At 34.8% G+C, this 21,173-nt stretch overlaps 1 protein-coding gene across 4 annotated transcripts in view; it reads right to left on the reverse strand.

Moving 5' to 3' along the window:
• The window catches only part of FYTTD1 (forty-two-three domain containing 1), a 40,505-nt gene that overhangs the window by 3,630 nt on the left and 15,702 nt on the right, over window positions 1-21,173 (reverse strand). For all 4 annotated transcript variants that reach the window (XM_042954578.1, XM_042954575.1, XM_042954576.1 and 1 more), the window contains exons 2-8: window positions 20,555-20,683; window positions 11,243-11,391; window positions 5,819-5,931; window positions 4,119-4,215; window positions 3,647-3,708; window positions 2,050-2,124; window positions 602-728 (exon numbers count right to left, since the gene is read on the reverse strand). In XM_042954578.1, coding sequence (XP_042810512.1) covers window positions 602-728; window positions 2,050-2,124; window positions 3,647-3,708; window positions 4,119-4,215; window positions 5,819-5,931; window positions 11,243-11,391; window positions 20,555-20,683 — 752 coding nt within the window. The remainder of the gene's footprint in view (window positions 1-601; window positions 729-2,049; window positions 2,125-3,646; window positions 3,709-4,118; window positions 4,216-5,818; window positions 5,932-11,242; window positions 11,392-20,554; window positions 20,684-21,173) is intronic.

A 21,173-nucleotide genomic window follows, 5' to 3' on the forward strand; every position in this document is an offset into this window, starting at 1 on the left:
TGGCTACGATCAAATGACCGATAGTAACAAGTGTAGATGAGGATGTTGAGAAATTTATAACTCTTTATACATGCTGGAAGGAATGTAAACAGTGCAGCCACTTTGGAAAACAAGTTTGGCCCTTCCTCAAGAGGTTAAACATATAGTTATGAATATGACCTACCAATTCCACTTGTACATATTTACCCAGGGAAATGGAAACATATACTCACACAAAAAACATGTACATCAATGTGCAGAAGAACCTTATTCACAATAACCAAAGAATGGAAACAGCCCAAATGTCTATCAACTGATAACTGAATAAATAAAATATGGTATATCCATTGATGGAACATTATTCAGCAATAAAAAGACGATACACTATAGATGAACCTTAAAAACACTATGCTAAGTGAAAGAAGCCAGTCACAAAAGATCACATATTGTATGTTTCCATTCATATGAATCCCCAAATAGGCTTCTCTATAGAAACAAAGTAGATTGTTCAGTGGTTTCCTAAGGTTGAGGAGACTTAAGATACCCTGTTTAATTCATTACATATTTTATTAATTAAAATATTCTCAATGAATGGCACAAAGAAACACAGAAAAAAAATTACCTGTTTTCCAACACTATTTATGTCAAATTGTAGGGGGACACCTTTAGGAACTTTCTTTACATCAGATTGCTCCCGTTTTGTCAAGAATGAGGGTACAGCAGTACGAGTTAATCGTGGTTTCTGAGTTCTATTGGAAAAAAATTAAAATGAAATCAGACAAGCTTAATAATCAAAAGAAGAAAAACAAATCATTTGGTACCTAAGACATCTTGACTTGTACACATGTTCCATGTATTAAGGCTATTTTGTGTTCTCAAAAAAGTACAATAGTCTCCTCTTACCCATGGGGTTTATGTTGTTCCAAGACTGCCCCTCACCTGCCAGTGGATGCCTGAAGCTGCATAGAGTACTGAACCCTACACATACTATATCTTTTTTCCAATAAATACATACCTATGATAAAGTTTAATTTTTAAGAATTAGGCACAGTATGAGTTATTAGTTAACAATAACTAATAGTAAAATAGAACAATTACGACAATATACTGTAATAAAAGTTATGTGAATGTGGTCTCTCTCCCGCCCTCTCTCAAAATATGTTTTTGTACTCATCCTTCTTGTGATGATGTGAGATGATAAAATACCTATATGATGAGACAAAGTGAGGTGAATGATGTAGGCATTGTGAAGTACTGTCAGGCTACTACTGACCTTCTGACAATATGTCAGAAGGAGGACCATCTGTTTTCAGACCATGGCTGACTAGGTAACTGAAACCGTGGAAAGTGAAATCACAGACAAGGGGGTACTGATGTACCTGGTTCTTGACTGACTCATCTGGAGACTAAAATTTATAATCACTCACAGAATACTTCTTTAAGTAGAATTAAATGTTTTCAATAATTTGGAATGACTGGTGACTTCCAAGTCTTGATCTTCTAAAATGAAGCAACCTCTGAAGTCTTAAGAGACTCATCCTATGTTTTTTTCATTTCATTTATTAAAATAGCTGGAGAGATCAAAAACTCCAAAAACCTATAAAGTTTATAATGCAATAAACATAAGGGAATGGTTAACTAAATTAAGGTCATCCAGATAAAAGAACACACTATGAAGCCTTTAAAAAGAAGGTAGATCTGTATGTACCTACAAGTAAAGATGTCCAAACTGTATTAGGAGGTGGAGGAGAAAGGAGCAAGTATGTATAGCATTCCCTCATTTGTTATTATACATAAAAAATAAATGTATAAAATACTTATTGTATACGCACCAATTTAATAAAAATATGAAATTGTTAAAAGTGTCTACTTTGGGGGTATAGAACCAGGAATCAAGACAGCTTTTACCTTTAACTTTATACTATAGTATTTCCACTTTGTACCACAAGTATTACTCTTATCTTTGTCTCAGTTTATCTTAACTTGGACATCATGAGCAGAAGTCCAGTGCTCTTCTATTACCTTATATACTGAGAGGTTATAATTTCTGACAATAAAAAAAGGACTTACGCTGGGCACTGCACTGCTCCAGGATTGTCAATGGAGACAGTCAAAATTCCTCCATTTGTGGTGGAAGTCCGCCATCTAGTTTCAAAAAACCAAAAATTTCATTAAAATGGAAGTTTATAAATCCTATCGCGTACTCCACATAAAAACATACATTTTAAAGTAACCATCATATTTTCTTAGCTTTTAAAAATTACTAAGCTCCACCATGATATAATTAATCAGCATGTTGAGTGTAGGAACCAGTTCCTACACTTGAATCTATTAAGTATTTTTTCAGTGTAACAAATACACATACCTTAAAATAAATTAAATTAGTACAGAAAGGCTGCTAATGAAAAGTAACAGTCTCCAGTATTTTGTGCCCCCTCTGCTCCCCAGAGGCAGAACTTTCCTGCTCCCCAATGGCAGCACTTTTAACCTTGTTCTTACTGCTTGCTAGTTACCTCCAGTTGACTATACAAGACGCATATGTAACAATATTTTGCTATGATAAGGTTTTAGCTCATCACACTATACTCTAGATTCCCTACCTCCTTCTAAACATTTTGATAGCTATATCACTATTTTACTTCCATTATAACTTTAAATATAAATCTTTCAGTCTCTTAAATCTCCTTCTTTCTTTCAGAGACACCATTTCCTCTCGACTTTGTATGAAAGGAGAGTAGTACCTCTAATTCTTCTTTCCATCTCTTCTCCCACTTTGTACCTCCCATTTTTGTCAGCTCTACTTGTACATTCATGTTACTCAAAATCTGACATTTTCACTATATTCTGTTACCAAATTAAGGATTTTGTGGGGTTTTTTCCCTATAGATTCTCAAAGTTCAAGACAAACAGCACTTATATTATTATAATTATGTAAACATTGTTCACTGGAGAAGCAAATGGCTTATCATTTCTTTCCTCATGGTTTCCAATGTCATGACTCCTGTGCAAAAGAATACTGTCAACATCAAGTTCAAATACTTTTTTTTCTTACACTCTGCTCAAAATCATGCCCAACTTTAGCTGGCATATCTGGACCAATACCATGTTTTACACATTTTGTTTTCCAAAAAGTAGTCATAGTTTTAAATAGTTTAATCTTGAAAACTGATCATATTGATGGAATTAGAATGTTACAACTCACACATCAGAAGTGCAATTCTAACAGACAAAAAAATATTTTCAAAAAATCTTTATGGGGTAAGGAGAAGAAAAGAATATGTGAAAAGGAAAAATATCCTATTGTTTTTAAAGGGTTCACAAGTTTTCTAAAAGCTCTATTGGATTTTCTATTTATTCCCTGAATAGGTTCATTTATAGAAAAGCAGTTACAGAAAATAAAGAGCTGTTTCATTAAAATGGAATACTCCATTATCTTTTTTTTTTTTTAAATAAAGGGATGTATTTGGTGCTAAAACTCATTAACATGACATGTGAAAATGCAAAAGGCTTTTTGGGGGAAAAAATGGATTTATTTTTTTCAGGCACAATGGTTAATATACTCTGGGGGTCTCATTTAATTTCTTCTGGACTGGGGCACACAGTAATCGGGGTTGCTAGTATTCTGGGAGTTTTGAAAGGACATCTTGAAAAACAAATTGAAACTTACTGACGAGTTCTCTTTGCTACTACATCGTCTAGCAGTTGTTCTGTGTTCAACTGGGCCTGAACCTGAAGGGAAAAAAAAAGTAGTAGGTCCCAAAGAAAGCAGAGGGTTTGAATCTAAAAAGCAGCCCTGCTCTGTAACTTTATAACCCAGTATGATGTGTGTGTGAATGCAAGAGAGGCATGTGCCTATTCTGGCAATACCTCTGTTGAGGTTCCTAGATCAGAACAAGTGGTAAAACATATTTATTCCTAAATAACATGTTAAGCTTGTAAGATGCTGCTACTGATGACAACAAAAGGGAGAATAGAAAAAATAAGTAACAAAAAGAACTAATCTGATGTCACGTTCTCCATATCCCAAACCCAACCCTTACCTCAACCATGGGCTATGCCTATGATTGAGGATTACCACTAAAGGTAGATGTTCAAGATCCTTTGAGTAAAAAGAAACCACCACCAAGGGGTTTTTATACCTTTAGGCCTCTTCTGAAAAGAAAAGTTGCCTGACGAGTATCTTTCTGATGACTTAATTTATTTCCACTCCTGCTAAAATTGGCCGGAATGCTATTTCTGCAACAAAAACAGATATATCATGAATAGTCTAAGCCATTTAACAACTTTCAAACATCCTGAGAAGAAATAAGCAAAAATAGTTAAATTCATAGGCTAGACATTTGAAGTACACTAAACATAAAGATTCTGAATTATTTCCTTATTTACATAAAGTTACTGTGATTCAATTTATAAATATCTTTCTGTAGCATACTACATAACAACCTAGTTAATTCTAATTATCTTCTAAATATTGCACTCGCTAATATTCTAACAGAAGATTTCTTCTGAAGACATTAAAAATAACAATTTTAGTGCTACTTCCTAAACAGCATTGATGAAAAACATGTATGTAGAAATTTACAGGATAAGTACAAAGAAAATCACACCTAAGCAAATCATAATCAAACTACTGAAAATCAAGAGAAAATCTTGAAAATAACATCTTCTATGGTTTTCTCTTCCATCTTCACTCAGAAACCTTTATGTTAACATGAATCACATAGAAACTTACCATCTTATTCTTTCACATAGAGCAATGTACTCTCAATTATGTTTGACTTGACTTTCACCAATCCCTTTCTAATTTCTATATGAAATCAGTAAAAGATGAGAAAACAAATTTTCGTATTTATCTAGTTATTTATTTCTTATAAATATTTAACAGATCGCCTAATCTTACCTCCAATCTTAGACTCAAATGCAAAATTTCCCTAGCTAGCCTAATTAACATGGGTCATTAATGTCTCATATAATGGACAAGTTCTTATTTGCTAATTTCCCATTTCCCAAAAGGTACTACACCAGATTTCCAAAAGAAAGGAGGGATGATAGTTAAGTAAACCTGCAATTCCAGCCGTTCCATTTATACAAAAACTTCATTTTCAGGTTTTTTTTTGAATTATCTTCTATAAAAGATGAATAAATGGTACTCGAAACTAAAATATAGAAACTTACCAGTTTATCAACTTCCTTTTGCCCATTTTATTCTTACAGAAAACAGAATGTCATAACAATAGGTCATAATTTTTGAGTTTCTGTTATGCCTTCCATTTAATATAAACATAATCTCAGCTATGGGGTACCTGGCTGCCTCATAGGTAGAGCATGCGACTCTTATCTTGGGGTCCTGAGTGCGAGCCCCCATGTTGGGTGAAGAGATAACTTAAAAATAATAATAATAATATTTTCAACTTAACAAGCATTCACACAGAATTTTTTACAATTTGCTTTTTCCACAAATACATTGTTCTATTAAGAATCACTGAGACTGAATAACAATTTTAGCTTTCAGAATTCCCAATTTTGAATAATTCTGGTGGAGGTATTTTTACCTAAACAATCACCTTTTGTAATTTTATTCTGTATGTAAACAGAGATAAAGAAGCAGAGTAATGCTTTTTTTTTTTAAAGTTTACAATTTGTTAAAACCATCAGTAATACTGGGTCTCAGCAATAAGAAAGCCATTACTGAATGCCTCCACATTGGATGTTCAGAGAGACATCCCAAATATCCGTCTTGAAAATGACCACTACAAATCCATTCATTTGGTTGCTTAGTGCAAGAAGTCTACCCTTATTTACTTAGGATAACATATTATCATCATATTTGAGTACTTACTTTCTATTTAGCTGGTTAGGTCTCTTAAGAACTGCAACTGCTTTTCTCTGTACTTCATTTTGTCTCAGAAGGTTGGCCTTCCTTTTTAATGCTGGAAAATACCGTTCTATATTCTTTCAGAAGGCAAAAAAAACTACATTAATCAGATTGCTTTTTGCTATATACCCTATTACAATAAACATTTCTGAAGCAGAATGGACAGAGACTGCTTAGATGTGCACATTAGAGACACAGGCTGAAATGACTTGAATATTTCCAGTCTAAGTGACTGAGAAGACAGCAACCTCCTTATACTTAAAATACTTGCAACAAAAGGACAATTCAAATGGAAAAATGGATTTTTTTCTATTTTGGTTATGTTCAGTTTGAGGTGCTCTGGGGGATGCACAGGTTATGGGGAAACATGGTCCTGGAACTCAAGAGAAGAATCAGAGGACCAGAAATGTAAATGAGGAAATCACTTAAATAAACATGATTTTTGATTACCAAATGAAAGGAGAAGAGGGCCAAGTTCTGGGGTACCTAGGTGGCTCACTGGGTTAAGCACCTGACTCTTGATTTTGGCTCAGGTCATGGTCTCACAGTCTGAGAGATGGAGCTCCAAGTCAGGATCTGTGCTGATAGCAAGGAGCCTGCTTGGGATTCATTCTTTCCCTCTCTCCCCCCTGCTCCACTCACAGGCTTGTGCTCTCTCTCTCTCTCAAAATAAATAAAAACTTAAAAAAAAAAAAAAAAAAAAAGAGAGAGCCAAGTTCCAAAACAAATGTGAGGGAAAAAGAGGAGGTTATGACAGCAAAGAAGCCTGAGTAGAAAGAGTTACAAAGAAAAAAGGAATCAAGAAAATAAGCATATGAAATGTCCACTTTTTCTCCCTCCTCATATATAAATTCAATCCAGCATTAAAGTCTAATTCAGATTTCTGTATTTTTCATGAAGTCTTTCCAAAAGTTCTTGGCAATATGAGCCATACATATCTTACACTTAATTCAGACTACCTTATATGTTTTAAGCATATGAGAAGTATTCGTAAGTATCAATTGACTAAAAAACACAAAAATTATAAGTCTTCATTTTCATGAACATTTGGAAAAGAAGTAAATGTAAAAACAGAAATAAGGAATATTAAGAATATAGGAGAAATGCTATGAAATCACTCACAGTTCATTCCAAGCTTCATATTCTGTCTTTAATAAAAACACCACCAAGTATCATTTTAATGGTAAATGTAAATTCCTTTGATGCTGTCGTCACATGTTTTTTTTACCCTCAAACTACCTGTCATACTGTAACCATATAGTTATTTGTGGAAAAATTTATTTAATGTTTATCTCTATTCTCCATGAGGGATTTTCTATTGAGTTACCACAGAATCCCTTGCATCTAGCATAGAGTGGGTACTCAATCATGTTAGTTAAATGATGAATACACAGACTAGAGTAACAACCAATTAATACATGGTGAATGTATCATTCCATGGATCTAAAGTTTGTATACATGTATAAATGTGCTTTAAAAAGTATACGTTGGGGGGTGCCTGGGTGGCTCAGCTGGTTAAGTGTCCGACTCTAGGTTTTGGCTCAGGTCATGATCTCATGATTCATGAGTCTGAGCCCTGCATTGGGCTCTGCACTGAAGGTGCGAAGCCTGCTTGGAATTCTCGCTCTTTCTTTGCCCCTCCCCAGCTCATGTGTGTGTGTACATGCGCGCTCTCTCTCTCTCTCTCTCAAAAATAAACATTAAAAAAATACATGTATGGAAAAGTTTTTCTTTCACAATAATTTTGATATAAAAACTTATTTTAATGTTTTTGAGAGACAGAGAAAGAGACAGAGCATGAGCAGGGAAGGGGCAGAGAAACACAGAATCTGAAGTAGGCTCCAGGCTCTGAGCGGTCACAAGTGGTCAGCACAGAGCCCAATGCAGGGGTCAGACTCACAAACCATGAGATCATGACTGAGCCAAAGTCAGATGCTTAACTGACTGAACCACCCAGGCGCCCCTAAAAAAATGATTTCTTGAGGGTCTTGAAATATTTTAATTTTTACGTTAATTTTACTAAGGCATTATTTATATAAAATAAAATTTTAAGTTTACAATTTGATGAATTTGTGTAACAAATCATGCAACCACATCATAATCAAGATAGAACAGCATCCTCATCCTAAAACATTTCCTTGTGCCCCTCTGCAGTCAATTCCTTTCCCTTGCCTGACTCCCACCCCAGGCAATGACCATCTCATCTGTCACTATAGTTTAGCCTTTTCTATAATTTCAGATAAATGGAATCACACAGAACGTAGTATTGTGTTTTCCTTTTGCTTAGCATGATGTTTTGAGGTATATCCATGCTGACTTATATATTAACTTATTCCTTTTTTTATTGTTGAATAGAATTCCATAGCATGAAAACATTTATTTTCATTGTTAAAATCAGACAAATGATTAAAACTACCCACTAGTGGAGGGACACATTGGGTGGCTCAGTTGGTTAAGGGTCCAACTCTTGGTTTTGGCTCAGGTCATGATCTCATGGTTTGTCAGTTACAGTGGCAGGGCCGCAATGACTACATGGAACCTGTTTAGGATTGTTTCTCTCTCCCTCTCACTCTGCCCTTCCCTCTTTCTCTCTCAAATAAACACACACAAAAACACCTACCCATTAGTGGAAAATAACTGCTATGCAGCAATAACAAAAAAAATTTTTTTAACGTTTATTTATTTTTGAGACAGAGAGAGACACAGCATGAACGGGGGAGGGGGAGAGAGAGAGGGAGACACAGAATCGGAAGCAGGCTCCAGGCTCTGAGCCATCAGCCCAGAGCCTGACGCGGGGCTCAAACCCACAGACCGCAAGATCGTGACCTGAGCTGAAGTCGGACACTTAACCAACTGAGCCACCCAGGTGCCCCAATAACAAAATTTTTTAAGTTCACAGAAGTATTAAATGGTTTAATATTACCAAAATCAAGTCAAAAGTTCTATGGAACATAACATACTCTCAAGTTTGGGAAATTCCGAATCTAAAAGACAAAAAAATTTATTTAATTGACACTGACGAAGTTCTATATGCCACTAGAAGAATCCCTTAAAAACCTAACACAACACTGGGGCACCTGGGGGCTCAGTTGGTTGGGCACCCAACTCTGGATTTTGGCTCAGGTCATGATGTCACGGTTCATTAGATCGAACCCCACGTCATTAGGCTCTGAGCTGACAACATTGAGCCTGCTTGTGATTCTCTCCCTCCCTCACTCTCTTCCCCTCCCCGGTCTGCACACACTCTCTAGGAAGGAAGGAAGGAAGGAAGGAAGGAAGGAAGGAAGGAAGGAAGGAAGGAAAGAACCTAAACACAACTTTTACCTGACAGCTATTTTAATCTGTCTCTAAACAAAAAGAAAATTCATTCCTAGAGACAACCATTCCCCTGTTAGCACAGCCCCCACTTGCTCTCAGAAAATACTAGTGATATAAATGAGTATGCTATCTTTCCCACTTAGTCATTCACTTCATAGGTAAGAAAATGTACATTTTTACTGAAATAAAATCTCACTAATTCACATCAACTGTGGAAAGTGAGAGATAAAGTAACAACATCTAATTATGGTCAAAATATTTTTTTAAGGTATAAAATTTCTAAGTACATGTAACAATTCAAGACCAATTAAGTTATTTAGGTAAATTGTTTAATGAACAGAAAAGGATAATATGAGTTATTTATATTTAAACAGGTTTCTAAATTATAAAGTACTATTTTTGTCCTAATCAGACTATTAATCCATATTCTGAATGAGGAAAAGGTTTTAAGAAACAGCACTTTTTCAAACCTTACCTCTGACAAATTTATTCAACTTTGAATATGTGGATCTTACTAGTTAGCACATTCTTAGCATTCTATAATTAACATTTTCAATTTTCACTATTTTCAAACAACTCAAAAGACTATCACACGTGGTAATTTAATATTTTTACTGGATCAATAAGATAGCACTTAAATCCAATCACCCTCCCAGTATCCATATTTCTTAATGTTTTCCAATTTCCAATAAACAGTTAAGTTCTGCGATAAAGTTTTAGAGGTGAAATCAACTGTTGGTGGTGGCAATATTGAAAAGTTAAGGGATCTAAGACAGTTGTGGTTCTTAACCAGAAGACGCACATTAAAGATAATTTAAAGAGGGGTACCTAGGTGGCTCAGTCGGTTAAGCATCCAACTTTGGCTTAGGTCACGATATGGCTCATGAGTTCAGGCCTGGCGTGCTGACAGCTCAGAGCCCGGAGCCTGCTTTGGATTCTATGTCTCCCTTTCTCTCTCTCTGCCCCTCCCCTGCTCGCTCTCTCTCTCAAAAATAAACTTAAAAAAAGATAATTTAAAGAATGAAGTCCTGAATTTTTTTACAAGTATGTCTTTTTTGCATAATCAGAGAACCAAAAAGATTTAAAAATATAGAATATATAGAATATAAATATATAGAATAAAATATATAAGAATCACAAGAAAAACTACTTGTAAAACTATTCAAAGGAACACTTTAGCCAATTCAAAAATTACTCATTGAGAACTAAAACTTCATTAAAATCTGAAAAGTAGTTAACTCATAGTGAGTAAATGATTGCACTCTAATTAAAAATTGGTATCTATCCAAGACAAATGAAAACCTATGTTCATACAATCTTACTTACTTACATTCACAGCAACATTATTCATAATACCCAAAAAATGGGAATAACCAAAATGTCCCACAACTGGTGAATGAATAAACAAAGTATGGTATATCCATATAACGGAATATTTATTCAGTAATAAATAAGAATCAAGTACTGATACATACTACAACATGACCAACCTCAAAAACATTATACTAAATGCCAGATCACATATTATCATATGATTCCATTTACATGAAATGTGCAGAAAAAGCAAATTTACAGAAAATTTACAGAAAGTAATTTAGTGGTTGCCTGAGGTAGATGACAAGGTAGGGCTATGAATGGACAAGAGATTTCTTTTTAGAGTGACAGAACTGTTTTAAGATTAGACTGTTGTGATGATTGTACAACTCTGTAAATTTTCTAAAATTCACTGAATTGTACACTTAAAAAGATGAATTTTATTGTATAAAATTATACCTCAATAATTTGTCAATATTGTACATAAACAAACACGCAGAGGCAAAGAAAATCAGGAACCTATTAAAAAATTTTACATAAATTTTATTTAAGAATGTGGAAACTCAGGTATTCTTCATGAATGACAGTACTTTTCCTTCACTTTTTATAGAAGACCCAAAGCACTACATAAAAAAAAAAAAAATCAAAATATTCACATAAAATGCTCCCTCAATGAGAATATTGTACTCATTCACAGAAATATTAGTACAACTAAAGGAAAAGAGTATCTGATGCATGATTAAACCATCACCCTACCTTGTCACTTAGAGGTGGTCGATTCATAGGACTAATTCCTTTTCGAATTCCAGTTGCTTTCCTAGCTGCAAGGCCTGTGATAACTCCATAAGGACGTCTCTTTCCAGGCATTACTCTTCCTCTCCGGCTCAGACTATTCTTGCCAAAACCTATAGGAGGTTTAAAAAAAAGACAAAAAAATATCAATCTAAGAATGCAACTGAAGGGCACACAGGTCATAGGGTATTCTATTTCTTAGCAGAGCGGATTTTATTTTTTAGTATTACTTATGTAATATTTCCTATATTACTATTATATAATATTGTGTTATTTTCACGTATTTACATGTATTACATAAAATATTTCATTTTTAAAGGGCAATAAACTGCACCGCAAAGAGTTCTATTGCTATAATGGACTGCAAAGGGACTACAGGATTCTCATGTTTTCCCTATAGCTATCCTCTCTCTTGCATTACTTTATCAATAAACAACTTTCCCTGTGCAATGTGGTGTCCACTAACAACATGTGGTTATGGAGTACCCGAAATATGACTAGTTTGAATTAAGATATAACAAAGAGTACAATACTTCATAAATAACCTTATATTAATTATATACTGCAATGGTATTTTGGATATATCGGATTTAATAAAATATATTATTCACATGTGGCTCACATTTTATTTCTATTGAGGGACACTGATCTTGAATGGATCACTATCTGGTATCTGATTTACTTACTATCTTGCAATCTGGCTTATTTTTTTCATTCCTACTGTATTTAAACTACTTTTGCTGAAGTCCCAATTGAGCTCCAATAAACATGTTTTAATCTCTGTGGCATGATACAACTTGCCTTTGCCTTTCCATTGTGTATCTTATCTATTTAAATATTTTCCAATTATGAATAAACATGCTTGCCACAGAAATCTTAGAAACATATAAAGTACAAATGAAAATAAAAGTTACCCATTATCTTATCACCCTGGGATAACCACTAACATTGTATGTCTTTCTTGTCTTTTACTCCTACACATTTAAAAAGTTAACATTTTTAATTTCAACTATTTTTAAACAATTCAAAAGACTTTCACAGAGGTAATTCACAATTTTGTAGTACCAAGTGCCTAGAAGATACACTGAGTCAATCTTCCTGGCAACCACATTTCCTAGTCTATGTACTATTTTGTAGTAGGCATTAACACTGTATTGTGAACATTATCCCATGTCTTTTAGATTCTTTCATTGTATTATTACTGTTTCTTTTTTTTTTTTTTTTTTTAAAGAAGGCTCCATGCCCAATGTGGGGCTTGAACTCATCAAAAGTCACATGTTCTACCCACTGAGCCAGCCAGATGCCCTCACTGTATCATTTTTTAATGTGCCATACTTGATCCAACCAACCTCAGAACTTCACTTTAAAAAAAGAATTTTTTTTTTAATGTTTATTTATTTTTGAGAGAGACAGACAAAGTGTGAGTGGGGGAGAGGCAGAGAGAGAGGGAGACACAGAATCCAAAGCAGGCTCCAGGCTCTAAGCTGTGACCACAGAGCCCGACATGGAACTCAAGCTCACAGACCTCGAGATCATGACCTGAGCCAAAGTCAGACACTTAATCAACTAAGCCACCCAGGCGTCCCTCACTTCACTTATTTCTAATGTTAAACTACTATAAATGTTACAATAACATTATAGATAACATTTTCCGGGGGATAAAGATGCAACAAACTTTTATTTAACTCATTAATAAGAGCACAGCAGGGAAACAAATCCATTCAAAAGGAAATTTGGAAAAGCTAGATTTTATATTCAGTGGAGGAAAAAAAAAGAATGCTTAAATAAGACAGCTATATTAAACAAAACTGGTAACTGTCTTTCTACAGGGGCAAAAAAGCATGATTTTTCAGGGTTATTTTTTCTACCGGACAATTAAAAAAACCTGTACTTTATTTGTTATATATAAATTTACCTCTAATTTTACAGAGCTGCCAAGTTATCAGTAATATGAACTAACAACATTATAAGAGCATATGTCAATTTTTCCATTTTTTATTTATTTTTATTTTTTAATGTTTATTTTGAGAGAGAGCATGTGCACATGTGCGAGAGCAGGGGAGGGGCAGAGAGACAAAAGGGAATCCCAGGCAGGCTCCGTGCCATCAGCACAGAGCCTAATACAGGGCTCAAACTCACAAACCACAAGATAATAACCTGAGCCAAAATCAAGAGCCATGCAGGCACCCCAATTTTTAAAGTAGGCTCCACGCCCAGTGTGAAGCCCAACACAGGGCTTAAACTCATGACCCTGAGATCAAGACCTGAGCTGAGATCAAGAGTCAGATGCTTAACCAACTGAGCCACCCAGGCACTCCTGATATGCTGTATCAAATGGTAAAGGAAGTTAAGGATTCTGATTCATATTTTTAAAAATCCCCTCTAGAATGACTATTTATTCATATTCCCAGGAACATAAGGGTGCCACTTTTTCCCTATCGTTGATAACACTGAATATTCTTTTTAATCTTTATCACTTAGTATTTGAAAAAAAAAATCTTGTCTTATTTGGTAGTTTACTAGTGAGAATGGACCTTTCTATGTGTTTTTGGCTATCACTATTCTTCCATTCATGAACTGTCATGCTCCTAAGTCAGTTTTCTGGGGTCAAGTTCTAATATCCTTTGATGCTTTGCAAGAAGAATTATGTTAAATTTATAATTAATTTTTCAATAATTAACATGTTTACAATATTCATGAATGTAGTATGTCTTTCCACTTCTTTTGTGACTAAACTGGCTCAGTAAAGCTTTAATCTTTTCCTCACATAAGTCTTGTATATTTCTTATTAAGGTTATTACTAGGTATTTTTACTTTTTTTTTTTTTGGTCAATCACAAAAAAAGATCCCTTTTCTAATAATAATTTTCATACTCTCATTCTTGGGGTGACAGAATGCTATTGAGTTTTAATTAACAACTTTTAATCAGTCATCCCACTGAACTTACTTTTTAGTTCTATAGGCTTTCAAATTATTTCTGGGGATTACTAAGCAACAACCATTATTATCTACAAATGATACTGTCTTCTTTTTTCCAATAATTATACCTCAAATTCTTCTATTTCTTAATGCAATAGCCAGAAATTTCAGAGACCGATGCTAAGTGACAACTGTGATACTGGGCATTTTTATTTTAACTCTAATTTTGGGGGAAGTGTCTTCAGAATTGTATCCTGTATAATACTACACATCTACAATATAGTAACAGGTCTTCTAACAGAAAAGTTTCATGTCCAAACTAAAAGCTAAAATAGTTTTCTTTACTAAAGGATTTCTTAGGACTAACATGTGTGATGAATCTCTAAGTTGGGTATAACAGTGTATGTATTCCCAAACGTATCTAATTCTAGAATGCTTTTGTGTGGTGTACCTATTTTGAGAACAGAGTTCAACAAGACAATTGGGAAAGCTTGTTATAATGGTTGAAGCATTTACCAATTTATTGCTCCCATTTCACTCTTTACTGCCTTACTTCTGTTATAGGAACATTTCTCTTACCAACTGGCATAATGTTAAGCTTTGTAAGTAGAGGGCACTGGACCGTCTTTAAAGAAAGAATTTTTATTTTTACTTCCAGATTCCAGTGTATACCTCAAGACTCATTCTGTTGCACGGAACATCCAGTGGTACTCATTTATCCCTCCCCTGTAAGCTGAGACTACAGTGAAGCAAGAGAAGAACCAAAGGCGCAAAATCTAAGTGTGAGCGACGCCTTAAATTCTGGGTTCTAGGCATCTATCTAGATCTACTCCTAGGCCCAACTCATCCTCCACTGAATTTAAGTCGCATCACACTCACAGATGGCTTCCTAGTGATTTCCACCAGCATGGCAACTCAGTGTGACAGGGAGTCCTTCCAGATTTGTTCCTTTTTTGGGTTCTCTGCCTCAACCCCAAAGTGCAGATGCTATTACTTTTATAATGAGGAAAAAACACAACTTTTAAAATTTTGAAATAAAATTGTTTTGTTTTGTTTTTAGTTTTATTTAAGTAATCTCTACACCCAACGTGGAGCTCGAATTCACAACCCCGAGACCAGGAGCTGCATGCTCTTCTGACTGAGCCAGCCAGACACCCCCTGAAAATCAAATTACTGTTATTATATGTATTATTTCCTTCTAGAATTGCAACCAAATAAAGATTAAGCATATTGACGAAACTTGTCTAATTAAATCTACAACTACTATTTTTATTTGTATTAAATAATGAAACAGATACCATTAACTCTGCTAATGCATTGGGCCGAGTACTTTAAACGAGAACTTGATGAGATTGATGCTAACATCTTAATTTTGCAGGTGAGTGAAGTGAGGTGAAGAACAGTGACTACCCAGATGTCACAGAAAATGGCACAGTTACTGCTCTAAGCGCCAGTTTGCATGGCTCCAAAACTGAACATTTTCCAAACTGCAAAAACTAAAGAATAAAAAGCAAAATATAATCTAGGACACATTTTCAAAGAGAAGAAAAGCAACTATTACCAAAAAAGTGGGCTCTTAGCTAGGCATTATAAAATGGACAAAATTTGAATAGGAAGATAGACAGAAAGTTAAAAGTACAAAGACATGGATAACCATAGCATACAGAGATACAGTTTAGAATAAGGATAAGAGGGGCACCTGGGTGGCTCAGTTGGTTAAACATCGGACTCTTGTTTTCAGCTCAGGTCATGATCTCATGGTTCCTGGGTTTGAGCCCCGCTCTCTAAATAAATAAATAAACCCTAAAAAATTTTAGAATGAGAATAAGAAGTAAATGGATGTGGTGGGCTCAAATCAGAATGCTTCACATGGAGATAAAGAATATACTTGACAAGGAATGAGAAGTCACAGAATTCATGACCGGGTTACATTAGTCTAGAAGCAGTATCTTTTTTTTTTTTTTTTTTTAAACCATATGGTCTTTTTTCTTTTTTATTTATTTTTTAATTTACATCCAAGTTAGTATATAGGGCAACAATGATTTTAGGAGTAGATTCCTTAATGCCCCTTACCCATTTAGCCCACCCCCTCTCCCACAACCCCCCCTTTTTTTTAATGTTTGTTTATTTTTGAGAGAGAGAGAGCACGAGCAACAGAGGGGCAGAGAGAGGGGAGACACAGAATCTGAATCAGGCTCCAGGCTCTGAGCTGTCAGCACAGAGCCCGATGTGGGGCTCAAACCCACAAACCGTGAGATCATGACCAGAGCTGAAGTCAAGACGCTTAATTGACTGAACCACCCCAAAATTATCTTAAACTGAATGGAAGAGGGAAGAGGGAAGAAGGAAGGCAGTGAGACCATTCCATCTGACCATTCAGATGCTACTGTAGTATTCAAACAAGACATGATAAAGGATTGGGAGTGGAACAAAGAAATTTGAAAGTATTCCAAAAGAATGAATGAATTAGCAGAGCAAAAAGAAAGATTAAAGAGAGGAGGAATCCATTTTTATACCAAAGTTTTAAGCTTCGATGAGAAAGATGCATGAGAAAAGTCTCTTTAACAAGAATAAAACTTATTAAAAGGAGAAAAGTACAAGATAGAATTCTATTCCTGGGTGCTTTCTATTTCTGAGTGCTATAGTCACTGTTCCCATACTCATTATCCTTTCCACTTTTATTTCTATGAGTGGCTTCTCCTCTACCATCTAGCAAACTTTATCATCCATTAACCCCTCCCTCCCTTTATACCTTTGAACAAACTTCACCAGCTGTACCTCAACTTTAGCAACGGTTCTATTTTTCACCTTTTCATTGTTGTGTTTCATAAAGTTAAGAAAGACCTATACATACAGCCCCAATTCTCTCCTTACCTTCTGTAAGTGACTTGTATTCTAAAAGGCATTATAAAGAGGTACTAAAGGCCTCATCTAATACAATAAGTCTTTTCTTAGTTTTTTTTTTCTTTTTTTAAACAAGCTCTACACCCAACATGGGGCTTGACCTTATGACCCCAAGATCAAGAGTCGCATGCTCTATGAACTGAGCCAGCCAGGTGCCCCACCTTTTCTTAGTTCTCATCCATTCCAGCCCTTCTAAAAGTTCTCCTGTCTTTCCAGAGTACCTTCATTCTCAGTATTGCAACTACTACCTCTATGAAGGTCCCTTCACATTTTCAGCTGTACTAGAGCAGTTGTTTAACCCTAGTCATGTATCAGAATCACGTATGGAGCTTAAAAAAAAAAAATCCCCAGGCCCTCCTTCTGCAGATTCTGCTTCAGTAGAAATAGAGTGCAACCAGAGCATTGTTCTAGTTTATAATGCTCCACAGGTGTCACCAAGGTTGAGAACAATTAAAACTAGAGACAGGAATTTTCATCTTTGAATCCTCTGCTCAATCCCTTCACGAATTTCTTTCACACCTTTACTGACTTGCCTCAGTAATTTCTGGAGTCTGATTTGAGAGGTTATAAAAATCTTACACAAAGATTTGAGGGTTTTTTTGGGAAATGTCGAATCAGAGTGAATGCATTACTGGCTCCTTTCCAAAGCAGTATACAAATATTTTCCTGTCTACCTCTAAAAGAAACAGCATTCTCAAATTTTTTGGTCTCAGGACCTCTTCATACCCTTAATTATTGAGAGCTCTAGAATTTTTGTTTCTGTGGGCTTATGTTTATGGATATTATCACACTTTAGAAATGAAAACTAAATATTTAAAAACTATTTGTTATTTCATTAAAACAACAATAAACCTAATGCAGGGCAAATAACATTTTTAATGAAAAATAACAATCATTTTCTAAAAAAAAAACCACAAAAATATTTAAAAGGAAGGGTAGCATTGTTTTATATTTTTGCAAATCTCTTTGGTGTCTGCCTTAATAGAAGATAGCTAGATTCTCATATCTGCTACCACATTCAATTTAATTATCACACATCATGTAGACTCTGTAAAACTCCACTATATATTCATGTGAATAAGAGTGAAAATACAATTAATGTCTTAGTATCATTATAAAAATAGTTTTGACCTTATGGATGCCTTGAGTCTTGGAGATTCCCCAGGATCCCTGGACAATACTTTGAAACTGTCACTATATGGTATTGCCCCACTGAAGAATATTTAGGTTGTTTATACAAATATTTAATGAGTGACTATATTTTGGGCAAAGATTTAGGAAGATTTTATTCACTTATTTGTTCAACCATCAAAAATGATTTATTGAGAGGGGCACCTCACTGGCTCAGTGGTATAGCATGTGACTCTTGATCTAGGGTTCTAAATTTGAGCCCCACAGTTGGCTGCAGAGATTACTTCAAAAAATAAAATATTAAAAAATAATAAGTAAAAATTATTTGAGGGTGCCTGAATGGCTCAGTTGGTTAAGCGTCTCAATTTCAGCTCAGGTCATGATCTTGTGGTTCATAGGTTCAACCCCCGCGTCGGGCTCTGTGCTGAAAGCTCAGAGCCTGGAACCTGCTTCAGATTCTGTGTCTCCCTGTCTCTCTCTCTGCCCCTCCCCCACTCACATTGTCCCTCTCTCTCTCAAAAACAAATAAAACATTAAAAAATTTTTAAAAAATACAAAGTTACCTGGTATTTTAAAAAATAAAAATAATTTGAGAGCCTGCCAAGGGCTCTCTGTCTTAAGTGTTCTCTTACCTCAAGCTAACATCCTCACTGACATTACAATGTGGAAATCTGAACTTCTAACCAATCAGAATTTGAGACAATCTCCTATCTCTCTGCACATTCAGTGACAGCAACAGCTGTTCTATTTTAGGCTCTGTTACATGTAATTGGAGAACAAGCACAAGTTCAATCTTATAAGATCATAAGCTACCCCTAGATATCATTTATCTTAAGGCTCAGATCATAACCCCCATAAAAGGAAAGCTTTTCTGATCCTTCATGGACTAGATCCTATTTCACCTTATCCATTAAACCACTACTGATTTTCTTAGCACAAAATCTGTCTGAAGTCCTATAGTACTGTTGGAATTTCTCTTATGACATTTCTCAACTCCATGTTTCCTGTCTTATCTTTGTTATTAGAAATTCCTTGAAGTAAAAGATCACATCTTTAAATATCCTGAGAACCTGGTCAGTTCAAGAAATTTATCACATATTTAACATATGGCTAGTGTAAACAAATGTATTTCTGGCTTATATGATTTTCTTTGAAGTTATTTTAAAGCAAATCATATATAATATGGTATGCTGAATAACATAAGTCTTTAAATATAAATCACTGGAATTAAACATTCATTTGCTACAACTAGATTATGTCACAAAATTTACTTGTTTATATTTAAAAAATTAGAGAAGAATAAAATTTTTTGTAGGGTCTAACCTCAGTTACAAACATATTTTGAGAGTATGATGGCATATTAACTGTTAGATATAGAACTAAATACAATCATGTTAAACCCACTGATAATGATTTTTTATGTTTTTTAACACAGGATAAAACTCAACTTGGAGCTAGTTTATGAAACATTTTTTACATGTGTAAAAAAAAGATCTAGAGTTTTTTTTTTTTAATTTGAACAAAAGTTTATTCTAAAACACTAATATAACTGCAAAAAATAAATTAGTCATATACAGTTAGTAGGGTTCAGTTATTGCTTTAAATTCATTTTGGAACAAGATAGTTATAAATAAATAAGCTTCCAAAGTGCCAAAATTAGCTATATACGTAGAGTTCCAAGATCATTAGGTCATATCTAAGGCACTCTATTCCGAGTGTTACCTCTGGAGGATTTAACAAATCCTAAAAAGTCCTAGATGATAATGCAAACACTCTGGAAATATTTTCCATGTAGAAGTCTCCACACACTTAAAAAGTTCTCATACAGAAAAGGGAGTTTGTTTCCTGTAACTCCATAGAGTTAATAGGTAGGCATGATTCAATTCAAATTAAAAGAACTTTGTAGTAAATAGAGCTACCTCCAATAATGGAGTTGTCTTTTGAGGTGGTATGCTTTCACTGAAGATGTGGATGCTGGAGTTATGTAACTATTCACCAGATAAACTATTAAAGAAACACCTGAGGAGGAGCTAAAACCTCATGATATGTAAGATCCTTTACAATACTGTAGCCCTAAATATAATTTATACTATTTATACATTGGGGTTACTTTAAAAATCCCATAATACTGTTAAGAAACAGGGTTATCACCTACTTAAGGCAACTTAACATGTTTACCAGATTTCAATATTAGACAAAAATCTGAAAGTAATCACAAAGGGTACTAACATATTTCCTCCATGTTTTAAGTATGTATTAAAAATAATATACTATGAACCCACAAATAACAGATCTTTATTGAAGCTTACTTGTAAAACTTACCAGAATTCTGTTGGATTCCCCATCGTACTCTCATCCTGAATTGTCGGGCACTACTTTGTTGGAGTCTTCTATTTAGTCTTGGAAAATTCTGCTTTTTTCCCTCCTTTCGATTCAATTTGATGATATCATCTGTGATATAGGAAATGTAATTATTTTCATTTTAACTTAATGACTCAATCACTCAGTCTCATTTTCTTTTTTTTTTTAAGTTTATTTATTTTTGAGAGAGAGAGACACAGAGTGTGAGCCGGGGAGGGGCAGAGAGAGACGGAGACACAGAATCCGAAACAGGTCCAGGCTCCAAGCTGTCAGCACAGAGCCTGAGGTGGGGTTCGAACCCACGAACTGCGAGATCACAACCCAAGCCGAAGTCGGATGCGCAACTGACTGAGCCACCCAGGCATCCCACTCAGTCTCAATTTCTAGTTGATAGATTTCCCAACTTCTTTGCTACTTTGAAAGCACTTTCCTAAGAGGATAATAATAAGATTAAAAAAAAAAAAAATCAGCCAATATACTTGGAATACTAAAGAAAGGTTTGGTAGGAAAAGTTCAAATCAATCGCCCAAAGCAGATATACCAATTAATAAAGATGTCCATTATCCCTAGTATTTATCAG

Source organism: Panthera leo, chromosome C2 (assembly GCF_018350215.1).
Source record: "Panthera leo isolate Ple1 chromosome C2, P.leo_Ple1_pat1.1, whole genome shotgun sequence".
NCBI lineage: Eukaryota > Metazoa > Chordata > Mammalia > Carnivora > Felidae > Panthera > Panthera leo.